The 26,437-nt window shown below is 45.3% G+C and overlaps 9 protein-coding genes across 10 annotated transcripts in view; 3 read left to right on the plus strand and 6 right to left on the minus strand.

Annotated features, from left to right (window-relative positions):
• The window catches only part of LOC6727728 (serine-rich adhesin for platelets), a 49,043-nt gene extending 39,531 nt beyond the window's left edge, over window positions 1-9,512 (plus strand). For both annotated transcript variants that reach the window (XM_039296041.2, XM_016176544.3), the window contains 2 exons: window positions 2,726-8,625; window positions 8,718-9,512. In XM_039296041.2, the coding sequence (XP_039151975.1) occupies window positions 2,726-8,625; window positions 8,718-9,005 (6,188 nt within the window). In that variant the 3' untranslated portion in view covers window positions 9,006-9,512. The remainder of the gene's footprint in view (window positions 1-2,725; window positions 8,626-8,717) is intronic.
• LOC27207073 (tRNA-specific adenosine deaminase 2) lies at window positions 9,393-10,661 on the minus strand. Its single transcript, XM_016182830.3, has 2 exons — window positions 10,009-10,661; window positions 9,393-9,952 (listed from the first exon to the last, which is right to left on the minus strand). The coding sequence occupies exon 1, from the start codon at window positions 10,527-10,529 to the stop codon at window positions 10,047-10,049; it is 483 nt and encodes a 160-aa protein (XP_016034305.1). The 5' UTR covers window positions 10,530-10,661; the 3' UTR covers window positions 9,393-9,952; window positions 10,009-10,046.
• Window positions 10,662-10,867: 206 nt separating this feature from the next.
• LOC6739738 (single-strand selective monofunctional uracil-DNA glycosylase) lies at window positions 10,868-11,994 on the minus strand. Its single transcript, XM_016172079.3, has 2 exons — window positions 11,541-11,994; window positions 10,868-11,479 (listed from the first exon to the last, which is right to left on the minus strand). The coding sequence occupies exons 1-2, from the start codon at window positions 11,850-11,852 to the stop codon at window positions 10,949-10,951; spliced, it is 843 nt and encodes a 280-aa protein (XP_016034306.1). The 5' UTR covers window positions 11,853-11,994; the 3' UTR covers window positions 10,868-10,948.
• A 30-nt stretch (window positions 11,995-12,024) lies between these two features.
• On the minus strand, window positions 12,025-12,831 carry LOC6727729 (baculoviral IAP repeat-containing protein 5). The gene is made up of 3 exons (XM_002103055.4): window positions 12,554-12,831; window positions 12,309-12,488; window positions 12,025-12,248 (listed from the first exon to the last, which is right to left on the minus strand). The coding sequence occupies exons 1-3, from the start codon at window positions 12,704-12,706 to the stop codon at window positions 12,117-12,119; spliced, it is 465 nt and encodes a 154-aa protein (XP_002103091.1). The 5' UTR covers window positions 12,707-12,831; the 3' UTR covers window positions 12,025-12,116.
• A 213-nt stretch (window positions 12,832-13,044) lies between these two features.
• LOC6727730 (protein fem-1 homolog A) lies at window positions 13,045-17,835 on the plus strand. The gene is made up of 6 exons (XM_002103056.4): window positions 13,045-13,813; window positions 14,828-15,150; window positions 15,214-15,844; window positions 15,902-16,445; window positions 16,512-16,640; window positions 16,703-17,835. The coding sequence occupies exons 1-6, from the start codon at window positions 13,575-13,577 to the stop codon at window positions 16,925-16,927; spliced, it is 2,091 nt and encodes a 696-aa protein (XP_002103092.1). The 5' UTR covers window positions 13,045-13,574; the 3' UTR covers window positions 16,928-17,835.
• A 2,260-nt stretch (window positions 17,836-20,095) lies between these two features.
• Window positions 20,096-21,325, plus strand: LOC6727731. The gene is made up of 2 exons (XM_016176545.3): window positions 20,096-20,235; window positions 20,307-21,325. Exons 1-2 carry the CDS (start codon window positions 20,221-20,223, stop codon window positions 21,216-21,218), a joined length of 927 nt encoding a protein of 308 aa, XP_016034307.1. The 5' UTR covers window positions 20,096-20,220; the 3' UTR covers window positions 21,219-21,325.
• Window positions 21,326-21,343: 18 nt separating this feature from the next.
• Window positions 21,344-23,556, minus strand: LOC6727732 (carnitine O-acetyltransferase). The gene has a single exon (XM_002103058.2). The coding sequence runs from the start codon at window positions 23,413-23,415 to the stop codon at window positions 21,484-21,486; it is 1,932 nt and encodes a 643-aa protein (XP_002103094.1). The 5' UTR covers window positions 23,416-23,556; the 3' UTR covers window positions 21,344-21,483.
• Window positions 23,557-23,618: 62 nt separating this feature from the next.
• Window positions 23,619-24,726, minus strand: LOC6727733 (chymotrypsin-2). The gene is made up of 2 exons (XM_002103059.4): window positions 23,898-24,726; window positions 23,619-23,837 (listed from the first exon to the last, which is right to left on the minus strand). Exons 1-2 carry the CDS (start codon window positions 24,604-24,606, stop codon window positions 23,725-23,727), a joined length of 822 nt encoding a protein of 273 aa, XP_002103095.1. The 5' UTR covers window positions 24,607-24,726; the 3' UTR covers window positions 23,619-23,724.
• Window positions 24,727-25,322: 596 nt separating this feature from the next.
• Window positions 25,323-26,401, minus strand: LOC6727734 (chymotrypsin-2). Its single transcript, XM_002103060.4, has one exon. It carries the CDS (start codon window positions 26,311-26,313, stop codon window positions 25,495-25,497), a length of 819 nt encoding a protein of 272 aa, XP_002103096.1. The 5' UTR covers window positions 26,314-26,401; the 3' UTR covers window positions 25,323-25,494.
• Between the last annotated feature and the right edge of the window lie 36 nt (window positions 26,402-26,437).

Genomic DNA, 26,437 nt, shown 5'->3' on the forward strand with positions numbered 1-26,437 from the left:
TGGTTTTCAACATTATTTGTTCATCACATTGATAATTTCGCCCAAATTGTATCTACATTTTCAGCAACTACTCCCTTTTCACACCTTCAGTTCATATCTAAGTCAGTTAAATTGCAAAACCCTGCGGCAGTGGTATCAAAACAAGGCCGCAGCATCGGGCACTGAATATAATGAGTAAACTTTTAATGACTAATTAAGCACCATTGCGACTCCTTGCAACAAATACACACGACCACAAAACGGCCCAAAGCGACAATGTAACGCTCAAACGGCCCCAGTTGACATTTTGTGAAAACCCACGAAAAACAGTCAACTATTAAAATTAAGGACTACAGTTGCTTATTTAAAAGGACTTCTATCTATCAAATGAAAATGGAAATTGCAGACATTTCTGCTGCTCAGCGAAGCAAACTCAATCGAGGATGGAAGCATAAAACCGCTCACTAAATATTTAATTATTATGGAAAAATAGAGTGAAAAACCCGAATCACTATTTGTCATTTTCCCCGAAAATTATGCCTACACTGAGCAAAAATAAGGTTAAAAGGTAAAAGACATGCAGAAATGAGCGAATTGCACACAGTTCACAACGTGTACTTATGCATGCTTTTATAACTAAATTTTCGTAAACCGTAACGTGCTTAAATGTTGAAAATTGAAATTTTAATGCAAGGGGAGCATGGAACATGGAAGCTGGAGGGGGCGTGGCATGGTGCCTGTTTTTGGGCGGTTTAATGGGTGTTTTGTGTGTGGTGGGTGGTGGGTGCTGGCAATGGCAATGGCATATCCGAAACTATTTGCGGCCATGCTCTGCGGTCAGATTGTGGCTAACCATGTTACGCCTGCTCCCGGTTGGCAGATGCCAGGGAACACTGTACACGGTGTACATATATATATATATATATGCTTTAATATATATATAGATTTTGGCGAGGGGTTTCCGGTGGGGTAGCACGCATAACTTTGCGGTCGCATTGCCGCGCCCCCTTCTTTCGTTTCATTTTGCATAAGTTCTAAAGTACACATCATATATAATTAAAATCGTAAAACGGTCAATTTTCCCTCAACGCTGCAGGACGGCGGATCCTTGGTGGCACACACATCTTCAGCGCTCCATGCCCCATGCCCAGTGCTCCATGCCCCAACCTTCGCCGCCATCTGGGTAATGGGTTTAGCATTTTTGGGCTTTCGTGTACAAATTGAAACTTTATGTTTGTTTGCCAAGGGGGCTGCGGACCAAGAGCCGTGTGCTGTGAGGCGTTCTATTAAATTAGTTTGCTGGATTTTCGGCTGCAGTCGGGCAAAAAGGTTACATGTAAAATTTAAACGCTTTACCAATGTTGCAAATGGGCGTGTAAATACTGCGGGTCATAAGGAATTAAGTGGAACTTAATTATTTAAGCACTTCCTGGAAGTGTTTTTGAAGATATAATTACTTTAATGAATATGGTTCCGCATTATTTTATCTATTCAATATTTCAGATTTAATTTGTATTGACCAGCGAATTCTTACCAATCAATTTATTTCAAATTAATTTTCTAACAATTTTCCTAACACGACATGTTTCGTCAATCTGACACACTTTTGCTGCAATAAATATTCTCGCCCTTGCTGGCAAACCACATTTGCTATAATTAAATTTTATGGCCATTAAATTTGGCAATTTTCATAAGAAATATATGGCCTCCGACCATTCTGGCCATAAAGCATTGGCCAATGGCTTACACACTCTGATAATCGTGGCGGGCAGGGGGAGGCAGGAAAAAGAAATCAAATATATTAGGCACTGACTGATGGGAATTTATGCCTAGAAACGCTCTAATTTTAAGCCGCGCATTTACCATGTTCACAGTCCGCTGGCCTTCTTTATTACCACAACACTTTGGAAAAAGAGCAGGAAAAATCTGTAAAAAAAACATGCAGAAGGAAAAACACATACTCACAATTCATTTTCAAAATGAATTTGTTCCGCTGTAACGGCCATAAATGCATTTAAATTTATTGGAAGGCAAAGTCTGCGTATGCCACCACCAAACAACAACAACAAGCAACACAGGACAAAAAAATTGAAAAAGAGGACTCTCGCACATTGAATGACAATAAATTATCAATTTTATTTTGACAGCGCGAAAAATCCCGCAACGAAAAACGAAAGACGAGCGCGGAAAATGTCAAACGAAATTGAGCAAAATATATGTAGATAGCTGTGTCCGACATCCAAGTACTATATACACATATATGTAATATATATGTAATATATGCAGCCGACAGAATTTGTGACAGGAAGTTTCAGTTCAATGGTTTGTTCCAGCGGGCGATTTCAAATTGCCTGGCCATATATTTAAAAAAAAGAAAAGTATGCTAATTTGCAGATTGATACTCTTCGTTTCGAAAACAAATTAGGGAAAGAACCAGAAGTGCATTTTTCACTTTACAAAATGTTTCATTGAAAGAATATGAAGGTTTATTCAATTTATTGTATCGTTGAAGGTGTCAAATCGATTCGTTTAATGTTTCAATTTGAAATCCAATCAAACTTTTGTAAGTGCTACATAAAATTGATATCTTTATGGTGTGCAATAACAAACATACTATTTTTATATTCTTTGAATTGAATTAGACCATTTTAGGAACTTTATTCTGGTTTTTAAAACTTGACATTTTAGTACCACCATGTTTTACAATCCCAAAAATTAAGGACGTCTCACTTCCTTTTAATTGCAGACATTCGATCGCCGATGGACCAGACAGACGTGGCCTTCTACTGCCCTGGAGAGGGTCTGTTTGCGGACGACTACGATTGCAGGATTTATTACCGCTGCGAGCGGCGTTCCGGGCAGTACATCCAACCCTATCTGCTGGCCTGTCCAGAGGGCGCGGTCTTCTCCCGCACCCTGCGCATGTGTCTGCCACCAGCTATGGCTGGGCGGGATGAGTGCGTTGACCAGGTGAACGAGGTGGATGGCGGCAGCATGGAGAAGTGGGAGCAGGACGACTACGGACAGGATGACCATAATGCGATGCTTAACCTGGCCGTCACACCTGCGGCCAATGAGCTGCGAACCTATGCGTCGACCCACCGTCTGCCCACAAATTACGGTCTGGCTGGTCTCAACGGTGTCTCTGTCATATCCTTCTCCAGCTCCTCATCCCTGCGAGCTGTTGGATCAGCGGAGGAGGACGGCATAATATGCCGGGATGATGGCTTCATGACCGATCCCAGCGACTGCACCGTGTTTTATCGCTGCATCTCGAACGGCCGAGGCTATAACAAAATCGGCTTCCGGTGCTCAGATGGCACGGCGTGGGACGAGTCCCTTCAGTCCTGTAACCATATGTTTGACGTACGTGCCAACGGAGGATGCCGCAATCAAGCTGTTCCACAGAACGACGGTTATTACGCCGGCCAAACGTCAACACAGTCCTCGCAGACCAGTTACCAGAACTCAACCACAAGCAGTCAACAGAGCTCGTCCACCAGTTCCTCCAACTCCTCCCAAAGTTCCAGTTCCACATCCAGCTCTACATCCAATTCCAGCTCGAGTCAAGAGTCCTCTACATCCAGCAGCAGTAATCAGTCGAGCTCCACGTCTAGCAACCATCAGGAGTCCAGCTCGGAATCCAGCAACAACCAGGAGTCCAATTCGGGATCTAGCAACAATCAGGAATCTAGCACGAGTTCCAGCAGCAATCAAGGTTCAAGCTCTCAAAATGCTGGCAGTAGCAACCAAAACCAAAGCTCTGGCAGCAATCAAAGCTCGGGAAGTAGCCAATCCTCAAACAGTAACCAGAACTCCAGCAACAATCAGAACCAAAGCTCTCAAAATTCTGGTAGCAACCAAAGCAGCAGCAGTCAAAACTCGGGCAGCAACCAATCCTCTGGCAGCAACCAATCCTCGGGCAGCAACCAATCCTCCGGCAACAATCAATCCTCCAACAACAATCAGAGTTCCAACAACAATCAATCCTCCAGCTCCAACAACAATCAAAGTTCTTCAAGCAGCCAAAACAACAGTGGATCTAATATACCTGTGCCCACCGAGTGCGAGGATGAAAATACTTACATCCCGGATAAAGAAGACTGTGCTAAATTCTACAGATGCCGACAAGATAAAGACGGAAAATTAGAGCAAGTGCCTTTCACCTGTGGTCCCGGTACCGTTTGGAACCAAGTGGATAAGGTCTGCGATCTGCCCACTGAGGATCAAAAGAAGAAGTGCAACATTCAATCGGGTTCGTCGAGTGGTAGTAACAACTCTGGACAGCAATCCAGTGGAAGCTCCTCCAACAACCAAGGCTCTTCCAACAATCAATCCTCAAGCAACCAGAGCTCTTCTAACAATCAAGGATCGTCTAGCAATCAAGGCTCATCCAGCAATCAAGGATCGTCTAGCAATCAAGAATCGTCCAGCAATCAAGGATCGTCTAACAATCAAGGCTCATCTAGCAATCAATCTTCCAGCAATCAGAGCTCATCCAGCAATCAAGGATCTTCTAGCAATCAAGGCTCATCCAGCAATCAAGGATCTTCTAGCAATCAAGGATCGTCTAGCAATCAAGGCTCATCCAGCAATCAAGGATCTTCTGGCAATCAAGGCTCATCCAGCAATCAAGGCTCATCCAGCAATCAGGGATCGTCTAGCAATCAAGGCTCATCCAGCAATCAAGAATCCTCAAGCAATCAGTCCTCCAATCAAGGCTCATCTTCATCTTCTAGCAATCAGAGCTCCTCAAGCTCAAACAATAATTCCACGAGCACTCAAACAAAGCCATCCAATCCCGATGGTGAATGCCAAGATACGGAAACATATTTGGCTGATAAGAAGGACTGTGCCCGATTCTATCGATGCGTAGAGAATGGTAGCGGTGGCTTCAATACTGTTCCTTTCGATTGCTCCCCTGGAACGGTCTGGGATCCAGATACGAAGGGATGTAACCATCCAACAGATGTGCAAAAGGAGCAATGCAAGGCTATGGCCAATGGAAGTGGATCATCATCCAGCCAAGGCTCGTCTTCCAACCAGGGATCATCCTCAAGCCAGGGATCTTCTTCCAATCAGGGATCATCCTCCAACCAGGGCTCTTCTTCTAACCAGGGATCATCTTCAAATCAGGGTTCCTCTTCTAACCAGGGATCGTCCTCCAACCAAGGATCGTCATCTAACCAGGGATCATCTTCCAGCCAGAGTTCTTCATCAAACCAGGGATCATCTTCCAGTCAGGGTTCTTCATCCAACCAGGGATCATCTTCCAATCAGGGTTCCTCTTCCAACCAAGGATCATCTTCCAATCAGGGATCGTCATCTAACCAAGGATCATCTTCCAATCAGGGATCATCTTCGAACCAAGGATCATCCTCTAACCAGGGTTCCTCTTCTAACCAAGGATCATCTTCGAATCAAGGATCATCCTCTAATCAGGGCTCATCTTCTAACCAAGGATCATCTTCAAATCAAAGTTCTTCGTCCAACCAATCGTCCTCGAATCAATCCTCCTCCAATCAGTCGTCGTCTAACCAGACATCTTCATCCACTACACAAAAACCCTTCAAACCGGCAGAGAAATGTGAAAGTGAGGAAACTTTCTTGGCTGACAACGAGAACTGCTCGAAGTTTTATCGATGCGTGGATAATGGTAAGGGTGGTTTTACAAAAGTATCATTCACCTGCCCACCAAACACTCTATGGGATCCTGAGGCCAACAGCTGCAACCATCCTGATCAGATCCAGACCAAGCCGCTCAAATGCAAAAAGGTGGTTAGCCAAGACGGAAGTTCCTCTAACAGCACCAGCAACTCCTCGAGTAGCTCAAACAACAGTGGTTCCTCTTCAAACAGTGGATCATCTTCCAGTTCATCCTCCAACAGTGGCTCCTCCTCCAATACAGGTTCATCGTCAAACAGTGGCACTTCTTCTAGCGGTGGTTCATCGAATCAAGGCTCATCCTCCAATAGTGGCTCCTCTTCCGGCTCGAACTCTTCTGGAAATCAATCGACATCTTCGTCATCATCGTCTTCATCCTCATCAAGCAATAACAATAATCAAGGTTCATCCTCATCGTCCTCCTCCAGCAGCAGCTCGACTTCATCAAAACCAAATCCCTCTGAAACCTGCAAGGTTAATGGACAATTTATTGGCGATCGGTCGGATTGTGCCAAATTCTATCGCTGCGTCGATAATGACAGAGGTGGCTTCAATATGGTACCCTTTAGCTGCGGTCCTGGCACTGTTTGGGATGCCCAGATGCAGGCCTGTAATCATGCGTGGGCAGTAAAGGAATGCGGTGGTATTGCTCCACCTACAACTTCTACGCCGACGACCTCCAGGCCAACATCCGCAAGCACTTCCAGACCTTCTGACCAAACTTCAACATCGAGACCCTCAGGTCCGACCACTACCACACGTCCACTGACTGCCAGACCAACGACTTCTTCTCCAACAACAGCTTCATCCTCTCAAACATCATCTCCTGTTACCCAGGCACCCAATACAGATGGCAAATGTCGGTCGGAGGGCTTTATGGCTGATCCCAACAACTGCTCCAAATTCTACCGCTGCGTAAGGAACAACAAAGGTGGCTTCACCCAAATTCCATTCCAATGTGGAGCTGGTACCGTTTGGGATCAGGATCTGCAGACCTGCAACCACAACTTTAACAATTGCAGTACTGGCACTGAAAGTACCACTTCAAAGCCGCCTTGTGAGCCAGCAACAAATGGAACATCGACCACCACACCTCCACCCACCACGACAGATTCACCATCCTCTTCAACAACAGGATTGCCGCCAACTACAACAACCGAATTACCTCCAACTACGACCACAGACTTACCTCCTACAACAACTACTAGGTTGCCTCCCACTACAACAACTGGGCTACCTCCGACTACAACAACTGGGCTGCCCCCCACCACGACCACAGGAGCTCAACCCACTACAACAACAATGAGTTCGGAAACTGAAACATCAACGGTAACCACAAGTCCGGAAAGCACCACGCAACCACCGTCTACAACCACTATGAAACCCCTACCAGCTGGCACGGAATGCACGGGTGAGGGTTACATGGCCGATCCCGAAGACTGCAGGAAATACTATCGATGCATCAACGCTGGAGCCTCCTACAGAAAGTACAACTTTACGTGTCCCAAGGGCACGGGATGGAATGAAGAAGTTCAGACCTGTGACTACATGGAGAACATACCGAGGTGCTCGAAGTTACCCGCTGAACCAATCACTACAACACCAAGTGAAGAGGCCAAGGATCCCGGAAGCACCACTCCGCAGTCAACGGATGAGCCCAGCACAGTGACAAAACCCATTACGAAACCCACCGAAGAACCTTCAACAGAAAAACCGCAAAAGCCGACGACTCAATATCCGGAGAAGCCAACCACCACAGAGGAACCAGAAAAGCCGCAGAAGCCGACTACAACCGAGTATCCTCAGAAGCCGACCACCACGGAAGAACCTACTCCAGAGAAGCCCCAGAAGCCCACAACAACCGAGTATCCTCAGAAGCCGACCACTCAGGAACCCACCACCACAAGTATTCCGGGCTACAATCCAACAACAACGTCTGTTCCGGGCTATAACCCAACCACAACGCCAGTTCCGGTAGAAACTACAACCTCTACTCCTGGCTATAAGCCAACTACCACCGGCGAACCTATTACCACGACCACATTACCTCCCACAACCACGGATGCCATTCAAGAGCCCACAACCTCAAAAAAACCTGAACCCACAACAACCACAGAAAGTCCAGAATCCAGCACACCTGAAGGTTCAGTAACCACTCTTCAGCCGGAGCCACAGCCGAACTATAACTGCTCTTCGGAGGGATTCTTCCCAGATCCCGAGGACTGTAGTCGCTATTACCGTTGTGTGGATGCGGCCAAAAATGGCAAGTATCAGGTGTATGCCTTCAAGTGCGGCAAGGGAACTGTTTGGGACACCTCCACCGAGACCTGCAATTACGCCGATCAGGTGTCTGGCAATTGCTCATCGGGACAGACGACCACGCCGGGAACGACTACGGAACCTGGTACGATGGAGAGTACAACCAGCTCTGGAAAACCTGAAACCACCTCAAAGGCCCCTGAAAACACCACTACGGGAGCTCCAGAAACCACCACTACTTCGGCTCCTGAAACCACCACCACAGTAGCCTCCGAAACCACTACTTCATGGAGCACAGAAACCACTACTTCTGGCACAACCACCACCACAGCCACACCTGAAACCACTATAAAACCAACCAAGCCTGAAACCACTACCATTGCTGCGGAAGAAACCTCAACGACGGAGTCGCCTACCACCACAGAGAGTCCTGCTCCCGGTACCAACACCTCTGCTCCTTGTCCCGAAACCGGTCCAGGTCAGAATGTGTACGTCTGCCCCACTGGATTCCGCCGGCATCCGGAGAAGTGCGGCATGTTCTACCAGTGCAGTGAAAGTGCGGATAGCAATGATCTTAACATCGTGGTATTCCAATGCCCCAACGGAACCGTCTACCAAGACAAGTCCTGCAGCTGTGGCAAGCCGCCGGCAGGTGACAAGTGCTCCAAGGACATGAAGAGGACCACCAATTTGTTTGAAGAGGAAACGAAACTCCAAAATGTGGTAAGATATATAATTGTAAAGTCTAGTCTACATAAAAAAATTCCATAATTTAAAAAAAAAAAAATACAATTTAATAATTTTATCATCAACAGGTTCAAATCAGCACGACGGATCCTCTCTGCCCGGATGAGGGTCACTTCGCGCTCAACAACGACCAGTGCGGCCAGCTGTTCGTCAAGTGCGGATTCTCGGAGCTGACGGGTCGCATCGAGGGCCAGATCCACCGCTGTCCGCAGGGATTCGCCTACTGGAACGTCAGCCGACGATGCGAGCCCGCCCGCAAGCTGCCCAACTGCACACCCACCACCTACAATGTGGGCGGAAACGTGCCGCTGGAGTGGCTCAACATTGGCCATAGACGCCGCAGCATGCGCATTTAATTAGATTTAGTCTAGATTCACTTAGTCGCCCGCCATTGTTCGTTTGCTGCGCCAGCACTTGATGGCCAGCTTAACTAGCTGATTGCGATCGAGGCAATAAGCTGGCGCAGCAAACGATCGAACAGAAGAGTTAGCTTAGGACGTAGGGAAATTACATTAGGTTAAGCACGGGTGCAGCCCTCCGACAAGTGGGAACTTAAAACAAGTTAGCCTATAATACAACCATATATTTCTATAATATATTGCTTCGATCGTTGGAGGGTAAACTAGATTCTTGGTGTCGGACTGCGAGACTGCACTTTACGCATTTGAAAAGGAAACAAAAGGTTTTGAGTAGTCTTCCTGGAGTGGAAACAGGCACAGCCTTCACTACACACACGTAAATGCTGTAGCTTTTATGCAGTAATTGTATTTATGTTTAGAGTTAAAACATACGTTCTGAACGCCATATACAATGTATCTTAGACTATGCTTAAAGATTATAATAAATTGAATCATATACAGAAATCGTCGAAGAATGATGCAGTGGTACTTATTTTACTTTCGGATATATGTCTCCAGGATGCAGATGACTAAAGCAATAATGTTTTCCTTCTTCATGGGATTGTAGTTTTAGGTATTCTAACTACTTTCATTTCTGGTTGTGTGCTTTTGAAATTCTCTATTTCACGATGCTTTCGACGGAATACTTTTCCTTTTATAAGATAAATACGTTTCTTGGCTTGTTCCCTCTGGAATAATGAGTAAACTAGAGGTTTGCCTTCTGATTTTCGGTAATCTGTTCGTTTCCGGAGTTTGGAAGGCTTGCAAGTAATTGAATTTTCCGAAAACGTAGATTTCTGCATTCTACTATTCTTCTATAGTTTTATCATATTTTAAATATTAATTCAATGACTGTAATAGCTTCCTACTTCTTTGAGGATCAGCGGTTGACTCCATTTATGCTCCTGAAAAACCAATACTGTATCGTTTTCTCTAGCAAATTCTTCACGTTTATAATTACCCCTTTTCCACGCACGCTGTTGGCCTCACCAATTTATCCTACTTTTTCTTCTTGGCCTGTGGCGGTGCCGCCGGATTGTCGCCCTTGTAGAATTCCTTTAGCAGAGCCATCGCCTCATCCGCCCGCACGCCGCCCGTGATCTGGATCCTATGGCCAACGACGGCGGCCACGTCCACCACCGTCTTTCCTCCGAAACGATCGTTCTCACAGCCGTAGATGATCTCCTTGACGCCCAGAGTGTGCAGGGCGGCGGAACACATAATGCAGGGCTCCACGGTGACCACCACGGTGATCTCGCTGAACAGCTGGCGGGCCGGCAGACGTTTCTCGCGGCAGGTGGCGAGGATAGCGTCGATGCAAATGAATTCCGCGTGGCGAGTGGCGTTCCGGTGGACGTTCACCTCGTTCCCGCCACGTGCGACCACCTTGCCCCCATGAACGAACACACAGCCCACGGGCACCTCGCCGGCGTCACGTGCCCGCCTCGCCTCCACTAACGCTTCCTCCATGAAGGCGGCCATTTGGCATGGAAATAGACTCAGGCGAACTGGGTGAAAAGCCGCACACAGATGAGATGAAATGACCAGGTCAACAAAAACAATGGATAGCTCTCACTCTGGCGGCGCTTTACAGCACTGCGCAACAGCTGGCGGTCACGGTGAGCGGTCACAGTACGAGCGGTCACGGTGAGAAAGCGAAGTCACCCTTTGTATTTTGGGTATTCCCCAAATAAATAATATTTCAAAATAAACTAGGGAATTCTGTTTGAATAGAATACTGAAATTATCAAAAATATATTCTCTTTCGATATTCTCTTTTGATATGAAGCCGTAAAGTTATTGAATATGCAGTAATATTCTTATATGTACATATATACATTGAATCTATTTATACAGATACAGATAGGTCAAAACTATCTAAATAATTGCTCATTTGTGCTTCAAGCCTCATTCCGCATGAAACGGATTAGGTTGTGCTCCTCCAAAAACGCTTGAGCCTTCTCGGGCCAATTGGTATTATTAGCTGAACGCGGACTAGGATGCGGCAGTCGGAGCACCGAAACGGAACTGGATTTGCCATATCCTGATCGCTTTAGTGCGCTGTGAACATACTCCCCAACGGCCACAATCACTTCGGGTTGGAGAAGCTTTAGTTGTTCCTCCAGGGTTTGCAAGCACAGGTCTCCTAGCTGCTTTTTGTAAGTTCCTCTGATTTCACTGGGCGTTATGTTCTTGCCATCTGCGCCGAAGAAAGCTAGCGGACAGAAATTGTGGACGAAACACTGCTGGGAGAAGGTCTGCATGTTGCCAGCCAGTCGGAGGAACAGCTCCCACAAACGGACACCACTGGGCTCCTCAATACGACAATCCAAGCCAGTGACAGGACGTTTGGGATGAACGACTGGAGGTTGGTCCACCGAACCCGCCAGCTGCATTAAGACCTTTACTGTGCGCACATTGCCAAAGGGAATCTGAATAGGAATCGCGTCAATGTATCAATGTGTTCGGATAATCTATATGATTAAGTTTTACTCCGGTTTGGGCCATTCCATTGGGCCCTGGATTCATGCCAACAAATACCAGCTTCTTGGTACCGTCAATATAACGACGCAAATAGTCGCGGTGCAGCTGAGACGCATATACTATCGGGTTGTAGATGAACGGGGCGCGCTCAGGAGGAGGCAGTTTTTCCAAAGCCTCATTTAACCCGACTTCGGTTTCGTAGAATTTAAGCCACAGCGGCTTATCGAAGAATTCGGATGTACTGTCCTGCCTTGGGATTGTCTTGGTAGGCTCCCCAATCTCCAGATTGCCTTTTTGCTGGTTTAGTTTGCGCTTCAGCATTATGTTTGCTTCAAATTTAAAAGCTGCTTTGGATTTGGTTTTAACCAGCTGTTGCACTTAGAAGACTTAGTATGACCGTACAACCTTAAAATTTTTAAATTTAATGCGAGCCAGATTTGTTTAAAATAAGCAATTTAAAAAACAGAATGCCTATTAAAGTTTCAGCTATAGATACATTCGATGGTACTAACATTGCGTTTTATTAAAAATCTTGATAAATAGCGAGTTTTATATATGTATATTTAAGGTTTAAAAATTAGCGCTCTATTTTTGATTACGCGTAAACTCATCTAGACGCTTCTCGTTCTCCCGAACGAAGCTCGATTTGAAGGCTTTGCAGGTCTTCTCTATGCTGCCTTTAACGACGGTTCCAAGAATTTCCAGAAATTGAGATACCTACAAGAAATATATACAAGTTTAGGATGCCAGCTGGGTTCAAAATCGTGGGAAACATACGGTTAAATTCCTTTCGGGACACGATAGCTTCGCGAACTCGCATTGTGGTGCATGTTTCACGTGCTCCTTCCACGGATCATCCTCGGGTTCCCAGCCATCCAGGGTCTTTCCGCACACAAAGCAAGTGGCGGTGTCGTTTTCCCGCTTGGTGCCCGTCCAATAGAATCCCGCCTCGGCCATCTGCGGTACATGGAATAAAGATCCAGTCAATATAGATTGTCAAGAGATCTCAGCGACTTGCTTGCCTTTGAAATGCTGCAGGATGCGGTCTCCGGAAAGGGCCAACTCTTGTAGCTCTCCACGCGATGCTGTTCCAGGAGGTTCAGCTTGCGAAACACCTCCAGCTTTTCACCACCGACCAAACTGGCTGCAACTTCGTTCACCGCTGGCGGTTCCATTTTCTATTAATTGACAGTTTTAAAGCGAAATAGTTATTTTAGGTTTTTTATCGCAAACAGCGCGTCGTTGTTGCTGTGCCTTCAAAAACAGGGTTGCCATATAAACCAAAAATAATCGATAGTTTGTAAGCCCTGTTTTTATCGATATCCGAGTAAGACATAAAATATAAAAAAGGTTGTTTTATGCCACTCATAGTTTCTCCACAGTACGGATAGTACTCCAAAAATATTTCGTTGCTCCATTAACACGGTTACTTTTAAACAATACTTCATGTAAAATGAGCGCCAGGCTTTTCATGCGCAGGGGTGGCAGCACTGCGCCTCTGTTATGGACTACAGTCGTCTGTTACAGCAGCTGTTTCAGTTATTGTCATACCCCAGTTGTGTACACACTGTTTTGACGTTAAGATTTTTGCTGACTTTTTATTTATAAACAGAAACACGGAAAAACATGGTGTAGACCGTGATCCAGACACAAACACACACCGCCCACGTTTTTGTTGTTTTGCATTTGGCAATTGCGAACTGCGAGTATCGCCTCCGGTACTGCATAGATTAGGCACCCGAGTTTCACGCTGCATAGAAATTGATTCGAAGAGAAGAAGGAAAGGCAACCAAGCGGAGATACAGAGAGAGAAAAAGAAAGTGTTCGGACGGCCTTGGTCTGAAAAACGGGAGCAGCGAGAGGCAACCCAATTAAGTAGCCCAGGCTGGTGGGTTCAGTAGGTCACTGCCGCACCGTTTTCGCAAGGGGGCAGTGGCCCAAGGACATCCGGGAGGAGGCCATTCACCACCCACCCATCTACACACACTGCAAAGGATATAGAGCCAGCCACCCATCAATTGGCAATGAGACGGTGCGCTGGCAATGCGCTCACTTGAAGGCAGCCGTCGTCGACAGGTCGAGCAGCTGCAGCTGGTGCTGGAAGCCGAGGATCAGGATCAGGAGCAGGAGCAGTCAGACGCAGGGCCATCGATGGCCAACGAACGCAAGCAGAGCAGTCCCAAAGTGGAGCTAACAAAGCTCAGTCACGACTTGATCGAGGAATGTAAACGCAGCCAGGAGGACTCGCTGCTGTCGCGCCACCTGCGCCACGAACTGGAAAAGTATGTCCCTGTAATTGGCTTTCACGGGTAGAGCGTTTCGTAATGAACAGGTCCTTTAATTGGTTCCGTGGCTCCATTCCATAGCACTCTTCATTTCAATGACCAATGACCACCAGGTTTACCTAAATCAATAATAATAGTGTCTGCAGTGAAATATTTACACAAGCCAACCATTTAGGTTTTATTAAACAAGCATATACTTCCATCTCAGGGATACAGTCCTTTAATTCCTGCTATTTCAAAGTAACAACATAAGGGTGAAACTTATAATTAATAATTTACAAGGACACCATCTGTTTTTGCGTCCCTAGACGAAGTTCCTTTGCACGAACTAATCCATAAGTAGAAACTATTTAATAATTCATCCTGTAGAGATAAAAGGAATTTAAAAGTATTCATTTCTTAATCGTTAAGAAATAACGATGTTTTTTCAACAAAATATTTTGGGCAGTGTTGTTTTGATTGCCTCTAAACACCTATATTAAACAGAACTAATCGAATCGCCTGACTTTGCTGATAAATGAAGTATTAAAATTATAGGGAAGCCACCTTCTTCAATACAACGCACCTCATAAATTAATCTTTCTGTATAGACCTTTACGAATACTGCGTATACTACATGTTATAATCGTTCTCTAAATTTGATTGCCTCATTAAGCAGATTTTATAATAGATAAATGACTTGCAATCCCTGTTCTGTTGATTTGATATATATATATAATAGCTTCTTTCCCATTTAAGGCTTTTGTAAACATACAAATATTTTCTGCAATCACAAAAACCTAGTCAAATTCTAATGTGCGAATTCTCGGCTGAAAGCACAGAATGTGTTGACGTCGTCGAATGCTCGATCTTATCAACAAATGGTCACAAAATCATTGCCCCTGCACGTGCTGGCTGATCAAGAGCTTCCGATTCTCTACCCTACCTTGCACAGAAAGAAATTCAGAAGTTATTCGTAGAATAATAATAATTTAAAAAGTTTATTCACATCGATTTGTTATCTCATTTCAGGTTACCGCGCGATTCTCGTCGCGAGTTGGTGCGGAAGCAGCGAAATGGCTGCGCGCCCCTCTTTATCGCCTGCAAACGAGGTGCCGTGGACATCGCTGAGTATCTGATCACCATTTGCGAGGCGAACATCGAGCAAAGGGGCCACTTTGAGGTGCCGGAGGACAATAGCTTTCACTATGTGTCGCCACTTTGGGCAGCCGTCGTTTCGGGGAAGTTGTCCATGGTCAAGTACCTGGTACGTATCGGTTGCGACATCAATGCCACCTCCGATTCAGGATCGACGCCGGTGCGAAGTGCTTGCTACATGACCCACGTTGATATCGGTGAGACTTTTATAATATTAAAGCTAATCAAACATAATCAATATGCATTACCTAACCTTGTAGTCAAGTTCCTGGTTGAAAACGGAGCAGACATCAAGCGACCCAACATCAATGGCGGTACCTGCCTGATTAACTCGGTGCAGTCGGTGCACTTGTGCTTGTATCTAGTGCGCAAGGGGGCAGACATTAATGCGAGGGACATTCAGGACAAGACGGCGCTCCACTACGCAATCCAGGAGCACCGGCTGGATACGACGAAACTGTTGATTGAGCAAGGCGCAGACCCATATGCCAGGAGTCGGTACGGTGACGATGCCCTTCGAACTGCCTGCCTTAAGGGGGCACATCACATCTTCGACTTCTTGAAAAAGCAACTGCACTACACGCCTGCAAGGCTGGCAGAAGCCCACGAGCTGATGGGATCAACGTTCCTCGATGAGCACAACGAGTCGAGGGTGTGCATCCTGCACTGGCGCATGGCGCACCACATCCGGGCAGCTTATTCACCGTATATAGAGAAAAAGCCGCAGGTTCCTCTGCGCACTGCCTACGAGAACGCAGTGGAGTTTAGTACGCTGGAGGAGCTGGATAACATTGCCACCGACATGGATGCAATGCGGACGCAGAGCCTACTTATTTGCGAGCGTGTTCTGGGACTGACCCATAAGGATATGCTCTTCCGCTTAACTTTCAGGTGATTACCAATCAATTTTTTTCCGTAATACTCCCAACATCAAATCTCTTAATTCAGGGGTGCTTCGTATGCGGACTCACTCCAGCTTCAACGCTGCATTGATCTCTGGCGTTTTCTGCTCGAAGTGCGCGTATCCAACTGGTCTATCCTGCACTTTGAAACTTGTTTTGCGGCACAGGCGCTGGTGCGTCTAATGTTGGACTTGCATGTCCAAAACACAAGTCATATAAGGAGCGATGCCAGAGCAAGGTTCGTCCATCAGGATAAAGTGCTGCCCAGGTTTGAGGATGTGCTTGGTGTATTTCGAACACTGTCGGAAAGCGCCATTGTCGTGAAGCATCTGCTGCTCTTGAGGCCTGTTTTCAGGAGACAGCAGGAGAATTACGACCGGGTGATGAGGTGCTTGGCTCACCTTATCTATTTGCTGATCAATACCGTCCACACGGAGGCGCAGAACAAACTCATTTGCCAGGCGGTCCACGAAGCGGTGGTGGTGGGAAACTTGCGAAGTGCCAGCACCGCCGACACCATGCTCCATCTCTGCGCCTCTCGGCTAAATGTAATAAAGAGCGGCTACATCACTGATGACAACTTTGCCGATGTGCGTAGATGCTAACAATTGCCGACATTCGACATTCTTATTGACCATCCTCTTTATCATTCGCAGAAGACTGTGTTCCCCAATGCGGATGTCATCAAACTGCTCATCCAGTGCGGCGTCGATGTCAACACAAAGAACGAAGCCAAATCCACTCCTCTGCATGTGGCCTGCCAGCCCTATAACTATGACAATGAGGCAAGAAAGTCATTCAAACTCTTGAACAATGCATTTATTTATTAATTATTATTTCCCCGCAGATTGTTCACCTTTTGCTCAAGTGCGGAGGTGACATCGATCAGCCGAATCGCGCTGACAAGCGGCCCTACGACTTAATAGCCTCCAATCCCACCAGCACCATTCCACTGCTCAACTTTGTTACCCTGCAGTGTTTGGCGGCCACGGCGATAAGCAAACACCGGATACCCTACCACAATCAGCTGCACAGGCAGCTCGAGAAGTTCGTGCGAAGCCACGAACCGTAAGGAGATAGTTTAGCTGGAAAAGAAGCTGAATCGAAGCCGGATATGTGTTTAATGTCTATGTCTTGTCTAAATTAAAGGCGTTTCAACCTAGGATGATTACCCCATTATGGAATTTTCAAAATTTCACCAGTGTCGGCAACTTTGTTTCGCTCTATATATTAAATACATATATACAGATATCTATACCTATTGTTAAATCGGCTCTACGTAGTTTAATACTCCAATTGAGTTCAGAAGATATAGATGCAAAATCAGAACAAACATTGTAACAGAACAAGCAAAAAGTGTAAACGATGAACGTGATATTAAAAACTATATATATATAGAGTGTATTGGAAATATTAATATTTTAGAGAACTTACAAAGCGGATGGCGGATTTTTGTACTTAACAAACTCTGCTCTGCCGTTTGATTATTAGATCCTAGAGATCCTAGAGATCCTAGAGAGAGCAACTCATTGTAACGCCAATACAGTTTACACATTATCTACATACACAAAATTACGCCTGAAACATAAACTAAACATACTATAAACATATACATAATATATACACGCAACTAGAATAACTAATTGAACACTTGTTGAACCACTAATATCGAACTCGATAGCTGAATGTGAATTGCAATTTGTGAGAGGGCCAAAGTCACCCAATCTGTTCGACAGCATTTGCCCCTTAACTTCTTATGAATGCCACGCTTTCTAGACCTATGTACTACTACTATGTGTGGGCCATTATACTTAACATTATTGTCTTGGCCCACAGCAAGTATTTTAACAATCATTTCTGTGAGTTCGTTTAGCACGCGTGTTGCATAAGCCGGATCGAATAATTATCTACATAATTTTGAGTAAAACGCCAGTCTAATCAATAAATTGAATAGTTTACAGTTTACTGTCAATAAATTGATTTACATTGTTTGATTGGGTGCTAGCCTAAAGGATCCAAAAATACCTAGCAAAATTCCCTATTTTTGTTGCTCATACTTGAAACGAATAAGAAACTATCCTATTAAGATTTGTCGGAAATCGATCCTCAATCATTTGTCAGTATTTGTTCAACAGCCCATGTAAAACTGTCAGCTTAAGCGTTGAAAAAACAAAACACGATTCGATTCACAAGCTTATTGAGAAAAAAAAAAAAACATTTTATTTTCTTTGGTTTTGTGCTCATCCGAAAATAGTTGTGAGCTCGAGGTGTCCCATAATTAATTTTTAACCATTTTTAGGCCAATAATTAAAAATGCATTTATTACGAACGGATGGATGGTAGGCTTCGCAGGGGCATTTATCGCCCAATCAATTCGATGTGATGGATTTGGGGAATACGGATTCGCAGGTAGATGGAGTTTGAGCTCGGATTCGGTTGCTAATGCTATGCATAGGAATGGACAAAGGCAGCCTATGTCAAAATCTCTCATGGTGTGAATTAATAAATTAAAATAAAATAGTTTTGTTACGCAAATCATAATTTGTGTCCCGTCAACATTCACTTTTATGCTTTGACTAATCTGCGCACCGAGTGTTTTGCATTCAATAGATTTTGGCAACTTATTAATTTTGCATAAAATATGCAAAGTGCGGCAATAGTTGGCCATTTAAATTTGTAATTTTCTGTTGTTGCTACTTTCGACCTAATGCATTTGGATCTATTAATTAATGACAAAGTAATTTTGGTTTCCCATTACAAACAGAAACAACTTATCGTATATTTCTTTGACAGATCTTTGCATCTTTAATGGCCCAAAAAGGAAACATAGTTTCGGTTCCATTTCACTGTTTTTCATGGCTCACGAAATTGGCGTGAGAAAGTTGAAAACCAGTTTTTTTTTTGGCATCGACCAGAAAACACCCGTTAAGATGTGGGCTAACTCATTATCTGGTGGCCAAGTTGCCCTTGGCTGGTTTATTTTGATTTGTGGGCAGAATTTCACCCGGCTAATGAGATGCACCCTGTCGGATGCACAAGATTTTGAAATATATCTCAGGTGGCAAAGTGGCAAGTGGTGTATAGGTCCAAATTGGAAAGGAAGCAGCGAGATTACACCATTTGCACATTCACTCCATTACCAATAGACCTGCCAATTAGCCCTATAAGGTCTATATCTAGGCTCATTTCGTATGCATCTGCTTGTTATGACAACTAATTTCCGCTGGAAGCTGGCATATCCAATTGATTTGATCGGGTTATTTACCTTCACTTTTTAGTTTGAAAACCAATTCGAAATATACGATCATTTTGTCTCAATTTGGCACATTTAAAGCTGACAATAAATCGCCCAACACTTACGCCCAATCGAATGGACACAAAAACCTAGACCTTGGTTGAGACCAAAACAGATGCGAAATACTGAAGTCCCCGAATACACAATTTTCAATTTCCATTTGATAGCTCAGGTTTCGAACAATAAAACAAAATAGAGACAATGGTCCCGTAGACAAAAGTGCATTTTAAGTTGGACCAGTAACCTCGTCGACTATCTTCGTCATCAATATTTACATATTACTCTGGGACATTCAACTGATCTGCAAAAACTACGAAGCTAAACAACAACTTTTGTATTAATTTAAACGACGATTTGATTGTCCACTTGGCAGCCATGGATATGCTTGGATATCTTAGTTATATTTACAATTAAATGATTAACTAGTTTCGCAATGAAATGTTATTGCTGCCTGTATGAAAAAATCTAAATATAAATATAAGATCAAATTCAATGAATTATTGGAGGGAGGTAGTATAGTTACTAGGGATCTGAAACTATTTATTTGAAATTGGTTTATATTCTTAAATCATATTAGCTTCATACTTGGAATGAACGTTTTAAAAGCTGTATATATTCAACATGTCTAGCACTCACAACAAATATATTAAACTTAAAAGGCAAATGTTCGAAATGATATTGTTACAGCTCGACTAACTTGCTTACAACGACTGCAGATTTTGTTTTGTCGTATCTGTATCAGCACCCATTGTTGGGGCTTCCTCTCGCTCGACTTTTGTGGAACCCCATGTAAAGTCAATACAAAAGCCCACTTGCCACCCAGCCAGATGAATCCGAACCACCTCTTCGCCACGCATAACAAATGTTTTATGACCCCTCCGACTGTTGCAACTGTGTTGGCTGCTGTTTCACGATTTGTTTCCGATTATAAACAAGTTGGGCCCGTGGATTGGTATAAAAGGCCGGGTGCCCGGTTGACCCATCATCACAGCACTAAGAAACTCGGACAGCGAGGGAGCATCCGGCCAAAGACAGCTAACCAGTAGAGAGACACCCACCCAAGCGGCAGCATGAAGATGTTTGTGGTGCGTTGGAACTTGGACTACCTCTATGCCAAATGGATTACAAGGGATTATAATGATTGCTTCTCTTTCAGACGGTTCTGATGGGCGCCCTGTGCCTGAGCCTCAGCCAAGCTGACATCAGCTTGACCCAGGCGGGTTACAACTACCGCATCCAGCAGCAGCAGCAGCAGCAGCAACCGCCCATTGTGGCCCACCTGTTGAACCAGCAGCTGCAGCAGCAGCAGCAGCTCCAGCCCCAGCAATCCTCGCACCCGGTGCTTCCACCTCTCCCACTGCCCTACCTCCCGCCCGCTGGCCAGTTCCATTCTGCCCAGCCTGCCGTTCGTCCCACCACTGGATCGTTCCCCATGCCCGCCGGCTTCCCCGTCAACTTCCAGACCGCTCCCATCCAGCAGCAGCGACGCGCTCGTCCGCGTGTGAGGATTCCCAAGCGACCCATTGTGACCAAGAACTTTTTCATACACTCGGCGCCCGAGGAGTCCGAGGATGAGGTCCAGGACGAGCTGAACCAGTTGGCCCAGCAGCCCCGTAACCACTACAATGTGCTGTTCGTCAAGACGCCGGCTCAGACCAATCGCGCGGCGGCTCTCAACTTGGCCAAGACCCTCAAGCAGGAGAAGACCGTGGTCTATGTGCTGGCCAAGAAGACGACCGCCTCCGATCTGCAGGATGCCATTGCCGAAGCGCCACAGCACATCAACAAGCCGGAGGTGTTCTTCATCAAGTACCGCACGCCTGAGGAGGCCCTGAATGCCCAGCGGCAGATTCAGTCACAGTACGATACTCTGGGAGGCAGTTCCACCATCACCGACGAGGGTGTGGCCCCCATCACCTCGGTTGTTGGTTCTCTGGATCCTCCAGAGGAGGAGGAGGAGGAGCAGCAACAGCAGCAACATTCAGAGGGACACTTTGCGGAGAACGGTGCCGGAAACTCTGGCGTCGGTCCCATCGGCAATCATTATCTGCCCGCGAACCAGTTCTAAGTATTCTTCATTGCTCGTCCACATTCAGATCTAGTTAGCTGTCATCAACACCACTTAGGTTTAAGTGCTTGCCAATGTTACTCAAATCCGTATTAAAATATAATTGTAAAAAAACACAATTGAACTTTTAACTAGTTGATTAATAATACTTTAATGAGTGCCTCTAAGTGGGCTGGCATTAATTTAGCTTTCGGAACTGGACGAACGTATTAATAAGAGGAATTAAATTTTTTTTCGATCCAAATTATGTTCTAGAAAAACAAATTCAATATTTGCACTTAAGCTCGGGCGGCTTGTCGTTTGAAACTGGACAATCTTCAAGTACATCTTTCATTTCAGCAAAGGACTGCGCAAGCGCCTTGGCGATCTTTTGGTGATCAGTTGCCTGACAATGTCGCCATGCGGATATGGCCAAAATGATGTCATGCTCACGGGGATTGTAGCAACAGGCATATCCATCCTCTACAGAAGGTCCATATCCCATGAAGGCATCATATTTGGTGGCCACCTGCGAAGTGGACATTCGAAAATGCGTGGACTTCACATATCCAGGCGAAGCGAAGAACTCCGGAACCGGTAGGCAGTTCTCCAGCGCCATTAGTTTAAGTCCGAAGAGGTGACGATCGACTCCCTTTCCCAGAAGCGCCAGCTTGGCATACATCTGATGGCACATCACTGCCTCGCGAATCTTACCAGCCCGCTCCTGAGCTGAGGCACTCACGTCATCCATGGCGTGGCAAAAGGCCAGGGATTCATTGGAGCACGAACGGATGGTTTCGGTTCTGCCGCCATCGAAGATGCGCAAATGCGCCGATTCATACTGAGCAGCTGGCTCATAGTGCAATTTGAAGAATGCCAACTGCAATGCCATCTGAACAAAGCTATCGGGACCAAGTCGCTGTTTCTTGATGAAATCCTTGCCGTAGCAATCGAACTTAAGAACCTTCATTTGCAGATCCTGGACAAGTTTGTCCACGTTTTTTTGCGCGATTATCAACCATTGCTCCACGCACTTGCTTAGATCACAGAACTTTATTTTCTTCGCTGGAATAAAGTCCTCCGATCCGCATTCCCCGTAACTAGGGTCATCCTTCATCTTCTTCACCACATAGTCCATCATCATGGCGATCGGTTGGCCCTCGGCTGGCGAGTGCTCGTAGGTGAATCCAACGTGTCCATTTGGGTTCACCACCAACTGAATCGTTTTATCCATCCAGCGGTTGGCACTGTTGCACTTGCTGCCCTTTCCATGGATCAGCGTGAGGATCAGTTCTTCGGCATCCCGACCTTCTTTTGGACTGGTGCACTCGTCGAGGGACACTGTGAACATAGCATTCTGAATGGTTCTCAGCGCATGTCTATTACGGGGCGTATTTGACAGGTGTTCGTATGCCTCGGCCCAGTTATCCCTCGTATCGGTGGTCAAGATTCCATAAGGAACTCCCAGTTCCTTCTCCTTTGCCATTATTTCCTCCAGTTGAACAGCCAGACATGGTGCAATTATAAGTTTTCCTTGCTTGTCGTATATTTTCAGTTGATAGAAGTGATTCCGGTAGATAACCACCACATAATCAGAGCACGGATTGTAGACGATATCGTCGGTACCCCTTCTCGGTATCCGGCATGTGCCGAAAACTTTGCCAAACTGACTGTTGTCCAACTCGTTCTTGCCCATTTTCACAATCGGAATCTTCTTGGCCTGCACCAAGTCATTGAACTCACCCAAACCGAAGATAACTCTCGACGTGTAGTCCACAAACTCATGGGCACTTTCAAAGTTCTGTTTGGGAAAGGTCATGCCGGGACTGGAGAAGCAAGTGACTGGCGACCGAAACTGCAAGTAGGCAACCTTCAGCCAGCGATGGGCTAACCAGTTCCTCTCCTGATTACCAGCTTCCTCCAGGAGCTTTTGCAGCTTAGCGCCCTCCTTCCTCTGGAATTCGTTAGTAATCTTCTCTTGCTTTTTGAACTCCTCGGGTGTCAGCAATGGTTGTACGGTTATCATGAAGCGTTTCAGGATTTCTTCAAGAGGTAAGACATGATACTTCAGAAGGTTGGGCTGATCGGACTTGGGCTTATCCTTGTCAGTGCTAAAGCTGGCAATTAGCATTCGTTTGCCGAACGTATATCGAGTCTGTTGCTGAGCCGATATCCTTGCGAAATTCCAAAGGACCTTTCCATTTTCACGAAACTTCATCTCGCCCTTGGCGGTTCTCAAAATTTACCCAGAAAAGTGCGATTCGCACTTTACTTGTGTTCCAAATATATGTATAATTTTTACGATTTTTTACAAAAATAGCCGCATTGTTACAGTAAATTTCCAGTTTGCATTGATCAGTAACACTAGTTAAAATAATTTAATACAAACTACACATGTTAATGTAATGTATACGTTCTTATAAAATGTGTAAAAATTATCGGTAGATGTGTTTAATTTAATAGCTTTCATTTATATTTGCAGAATTTGAATGACTTTTATAATGTTTTTATAATGTCTATCTTGTCACTAATCCTGGAGAGACATCATTTCCTCCTGGATATCCTCAGAGCTATCCGTTTTGGATAGACTTAGGTGAGTGCGTATAAAGTCGTGATAATAAGATATTGAAGCGTGAGCATCTGTAGAATATAGTAAATGAGCAAACGGAAGTTAATATGTATTTAATAAATTAATCTTACCTGGATATCCTTTAGCACATGGCAGTCCCCAGTTGACCAGAGCCACCAGCTTGCCATTGTGCACCAGGGGACCACCGGAATCTCCATGACACGCTCCGCGTCCCTTGTCATTGAAGGTGCAAACGTGGCCAATGTCCACCCGAGTGCTATTGTCGTGGGCAGCCCGACACTGCTCGAAGGGCACATAGTTGACCTCCAGACTCTGCAGGCGGGCGGGAACATCTCCGCCCAAGGAGAGGGTTCCCCAACCCGTCAATAGAAGACGGGATCCTGGAACCAAAGCCTCGTGATCCAGTTCCACCGGTTGAGTGGCATTGTCAAACACAATCGATTCATTCAGATGCAGCAAAGCTATATCGTTGCGATACTTGCGTGGTGCATAGTTGCTATGCTCCACAATCCTGTCGGGATAGTAATACTTGGACCCATTTTGATGCAGATCCTGTGTGCCTGTTAGGACTCGAAATGCCGTCGCCTGTCTGCCTCTTGTGCAGTGAGCCGCCGTTATAATCCAACGTTCATCGATGATAGCACCGCCACAGGAATGAGCTCCACTGCCGATTCCTTGAAGAGATATCTGGTAAGGTGCCAGGCCCTCGGTGGCCTCCTCTCCGCCCACAATGCGATTCTTGGTATACTGCGGCGGATATAGGATCTGACTTGTGGCACTCGAAGTGAACAGAACTAGTGGTAACAAAATGAGCAACATAATGACTTCTTGTCTTTTGAATTACTGAATATCGTAACACCTCGGTAAATGTATCTTATAGGTAAATTGCGCTTTACAATTACGAGTTCAGTCACGTTCCACAGCCAATATCTGGTTGCAAAAGTCCAGCTGAGTGGAGGAACCCCTCATTCTTGGCAGCCACTTAGCACAAACAAGGTTGTTCTGATAACTACGATTCACTTTAAATTTACATAACAGGAACTTCAAACAAGGCGATAATTAAACTACATTTAAAGGCTATAAACAAATATTTATACTATCTAGGTCACAATTAAGTGGCATTATCCCTCCTTAATATTTTTGGTGTTCTGACATATGTGGAAACAATAAACAAATTCTCAATCAGTTCTATTTAATTATCATATAATTTGAGAACCTGCTGGAAAACTACTTAGGTATTGTTTATTTCCATAGCCAATCATACTCGAGTCTAATCTGAACATTAAGTAATGCCACAGGTGATAGCCAATACTTCCTGATATCCCACTTCTTCCTAACTGGCGCTTGTTTGTTTGTTGACTCAGTTCTGAGAAGTGAATATCATGATGGATCATACGAATGACTGGGCTTTGGAGTTATCTGGACAGCATGAAGTGGGGGATTTCTTCAGAGAATCTAACGAAACTGCAGTTTTTAAAAGTGCTAAAATTAAATACCCGCCTTAAAAAACATGACATACGTAAACGTTTTTATTTAAACTGAAGCGCAATTGTTCATTTATTTGTTCATAAATATTTTATGATATCTTTGATATCTTAGTGATAAAATTTACAGTCTAATTTGATCAATTTGCAGAAGCCATTAAATGGCAGCTGCTATTTTTGTTCGGTTTTGGCTTTTGTACCCCCTCGGGTGACTTTTGGACCTCTAACACGCGGTTCCAGCGTCTGTCATCATCTGTTCGATCCAATCGTGGTAGTAGGCGACCGAACCGAAGACATCCGGATAGCCAATGGCACAGGCCTCGCCCCAGTTGACCACGCCGACGAGGGTTTGGTTGGCGTCCACCAAAGGACCGCCGGAGTCTCCATGGCAGGATCCCTCGCCCTCCTTAGTGAAGGTGCACACGTGTCCTTCGCTCAGCCAGTTGGCGTTTCGCACTCGGGACAGGCAGTTGTCGTGCTCGATGTAGTTCAGATCGATCTTCTGCAGCTGGGTGGAGTACCTTCCCCAGGTCTTGGTGCTGCCCCATCCCGTCAGCGTAAGCTTATCTCCCACCTTCGGCAGTGATCCCTTGCTGGCCAGTTTAATAGGTTGAGTCAGGGCGTCGTAAACAATGGGCTTAGCCGTGTGGATCAACGCTATGTCATTGTGATAGGCTGGTTTGTCGTGACTGCAATGGATCTTCGATCCATCTACCAGATACTCCGCTCCTGGTTTTGTGTAGTCCAATGTTCCGGTGACAATCTTGAGGTACTGAATGGGCCACTCCATGCAATGGGCGGCGGTAAGGATCCACTGTGGCGCGATGATACTGCCACCACACACATGCTCGCCAAAGGTGTTCATGATGGACACCTGGTAGGGAGCAAATCCAGTGGGGGAATCGACACCTCCAATCACCCGGGTCTCGGGCTTCACATGGCCCAGATGATGATTTAATTGGTGACGACGATGGATCTTAACGCTTTTCGCCGAGCATTGAGACAGGATCACCAAAACACTGATCAGTACTAGCCACTTCATTTTGTTTTAAATATCTGTTTCAATTAATTGTTATATTTTTTAATGTTGTGTTGTGTTCAACTTCCGTAAGCGGTTTGCTCATTTTTTGGCGCTGAAATCGCTTTTATAGCGCTGTGCGAAATTT

The sequence above is a fragment of the Drosophila simulans genome, chromosome 3R (genome assembly GCF_016746395.2).
Source record: "Drosophila simulans strain w501 chromosome 3R, Prin_Dsim_3.1, whole genome shotgun sequence".
Lineage (NCBI taxonomy): Eukaryota > Metazoa > Arthropoda > Insecta > Diptera > Drosophilidae > Drosophila > Drosophila simulans.

Bases quoted from the DNA above. Each gene is read 5' to 3' on its own strand.
- LOC27207073 (XM_016182830.3), bottom strand. From the start codon at position 10,529: ATGGCCGCCTTCATGGAGGAAGCGTTAGTGGAGGCGAGGCGGGCACGT.
- LOC6739738 (XM_016172079.3), bottom strand. From the start codon at position 11,852: ATGCTGAAGCGCAAACTAAACCAGCAAAAAGGCAATCTGGAGATTGGG. The intron at 11,480-11,540 runs GTAAAACTTAAT...ATTCCTATTCAG, and splicing joins ATGGAATGGCCCAAACCGGA to ATTCCCTTTGGCAATGTGCG.
- LOC6727729 (XM_002103055.4), bottom strand. From the start codon at position 12,706: ATGGAACCGCCAGCGGTGAACGAAGTTGCAGCCAGTTTGGTCGGTGGT. The intron at 12,489-12,553 runs GCAAGCAAGTCG...CATGTACCGCAG, and splicing joins CATCCTGCAGCATTTCAAAG to ATGGCCGAGGCGGGATTCTA. The intron at 12,249-12,308 runs GTATGTTTCCCA...TATTTCTTGTAG, and splicing joins GTCCCGAAAGGAATTTAACC to GTATCTCAATTTCTGGAAAT.
- LOC6727730 (XM_002103056.4), top strand. From the start codon at position 13,575: ATGCGCTCACTTGAAGGCAGCCGTCGTCGACAGGTCGAGCAGCTGCAG. The intron at 16,446-16,511 runs GTGCGTAGATGC...TATCATTCGCAG, and splicing joins CTGATGACAACTTTGCCGAT to AAGACTGTGTTCCCCAATGC. The intron at 16,641-16,702 runs GCAAGAAAGTCA...ATTTCCCCGCAG, and splicing joins CCTATAACTATGACAATGAG to ATTGTTCACCTTTTGCTCAA.
- LOC6727732 (XM_002103058.2), bottom strand. From the start codon at position 23,415: ATGAAGTTTCGTGAAAATGGAAAGGTCCTTTGGAATTTCGCAAGGATA.
- LOC6727733 (XM_002103059.4), bottom strand. From the start codon at position 24,606: ATGTTGCTCATTTTGTTACCACTAGTTCTGTTCACTTCGAGTGCCACA. The intron at 23,838-23,897 runs GTAAGATTAATT...TATATTCTACAG, and splicing joins ATGTGCTAAAGGATATCCAG to ATGCTCACGCTTCAATATCT.
- LOC6727734 (XM_002103060.4), bottom strand. From the start codon at position 26,313: ATGAAGTGGCTAGTACTGATCAGTGTTTTGGTGATCCTGTCTCAATGC.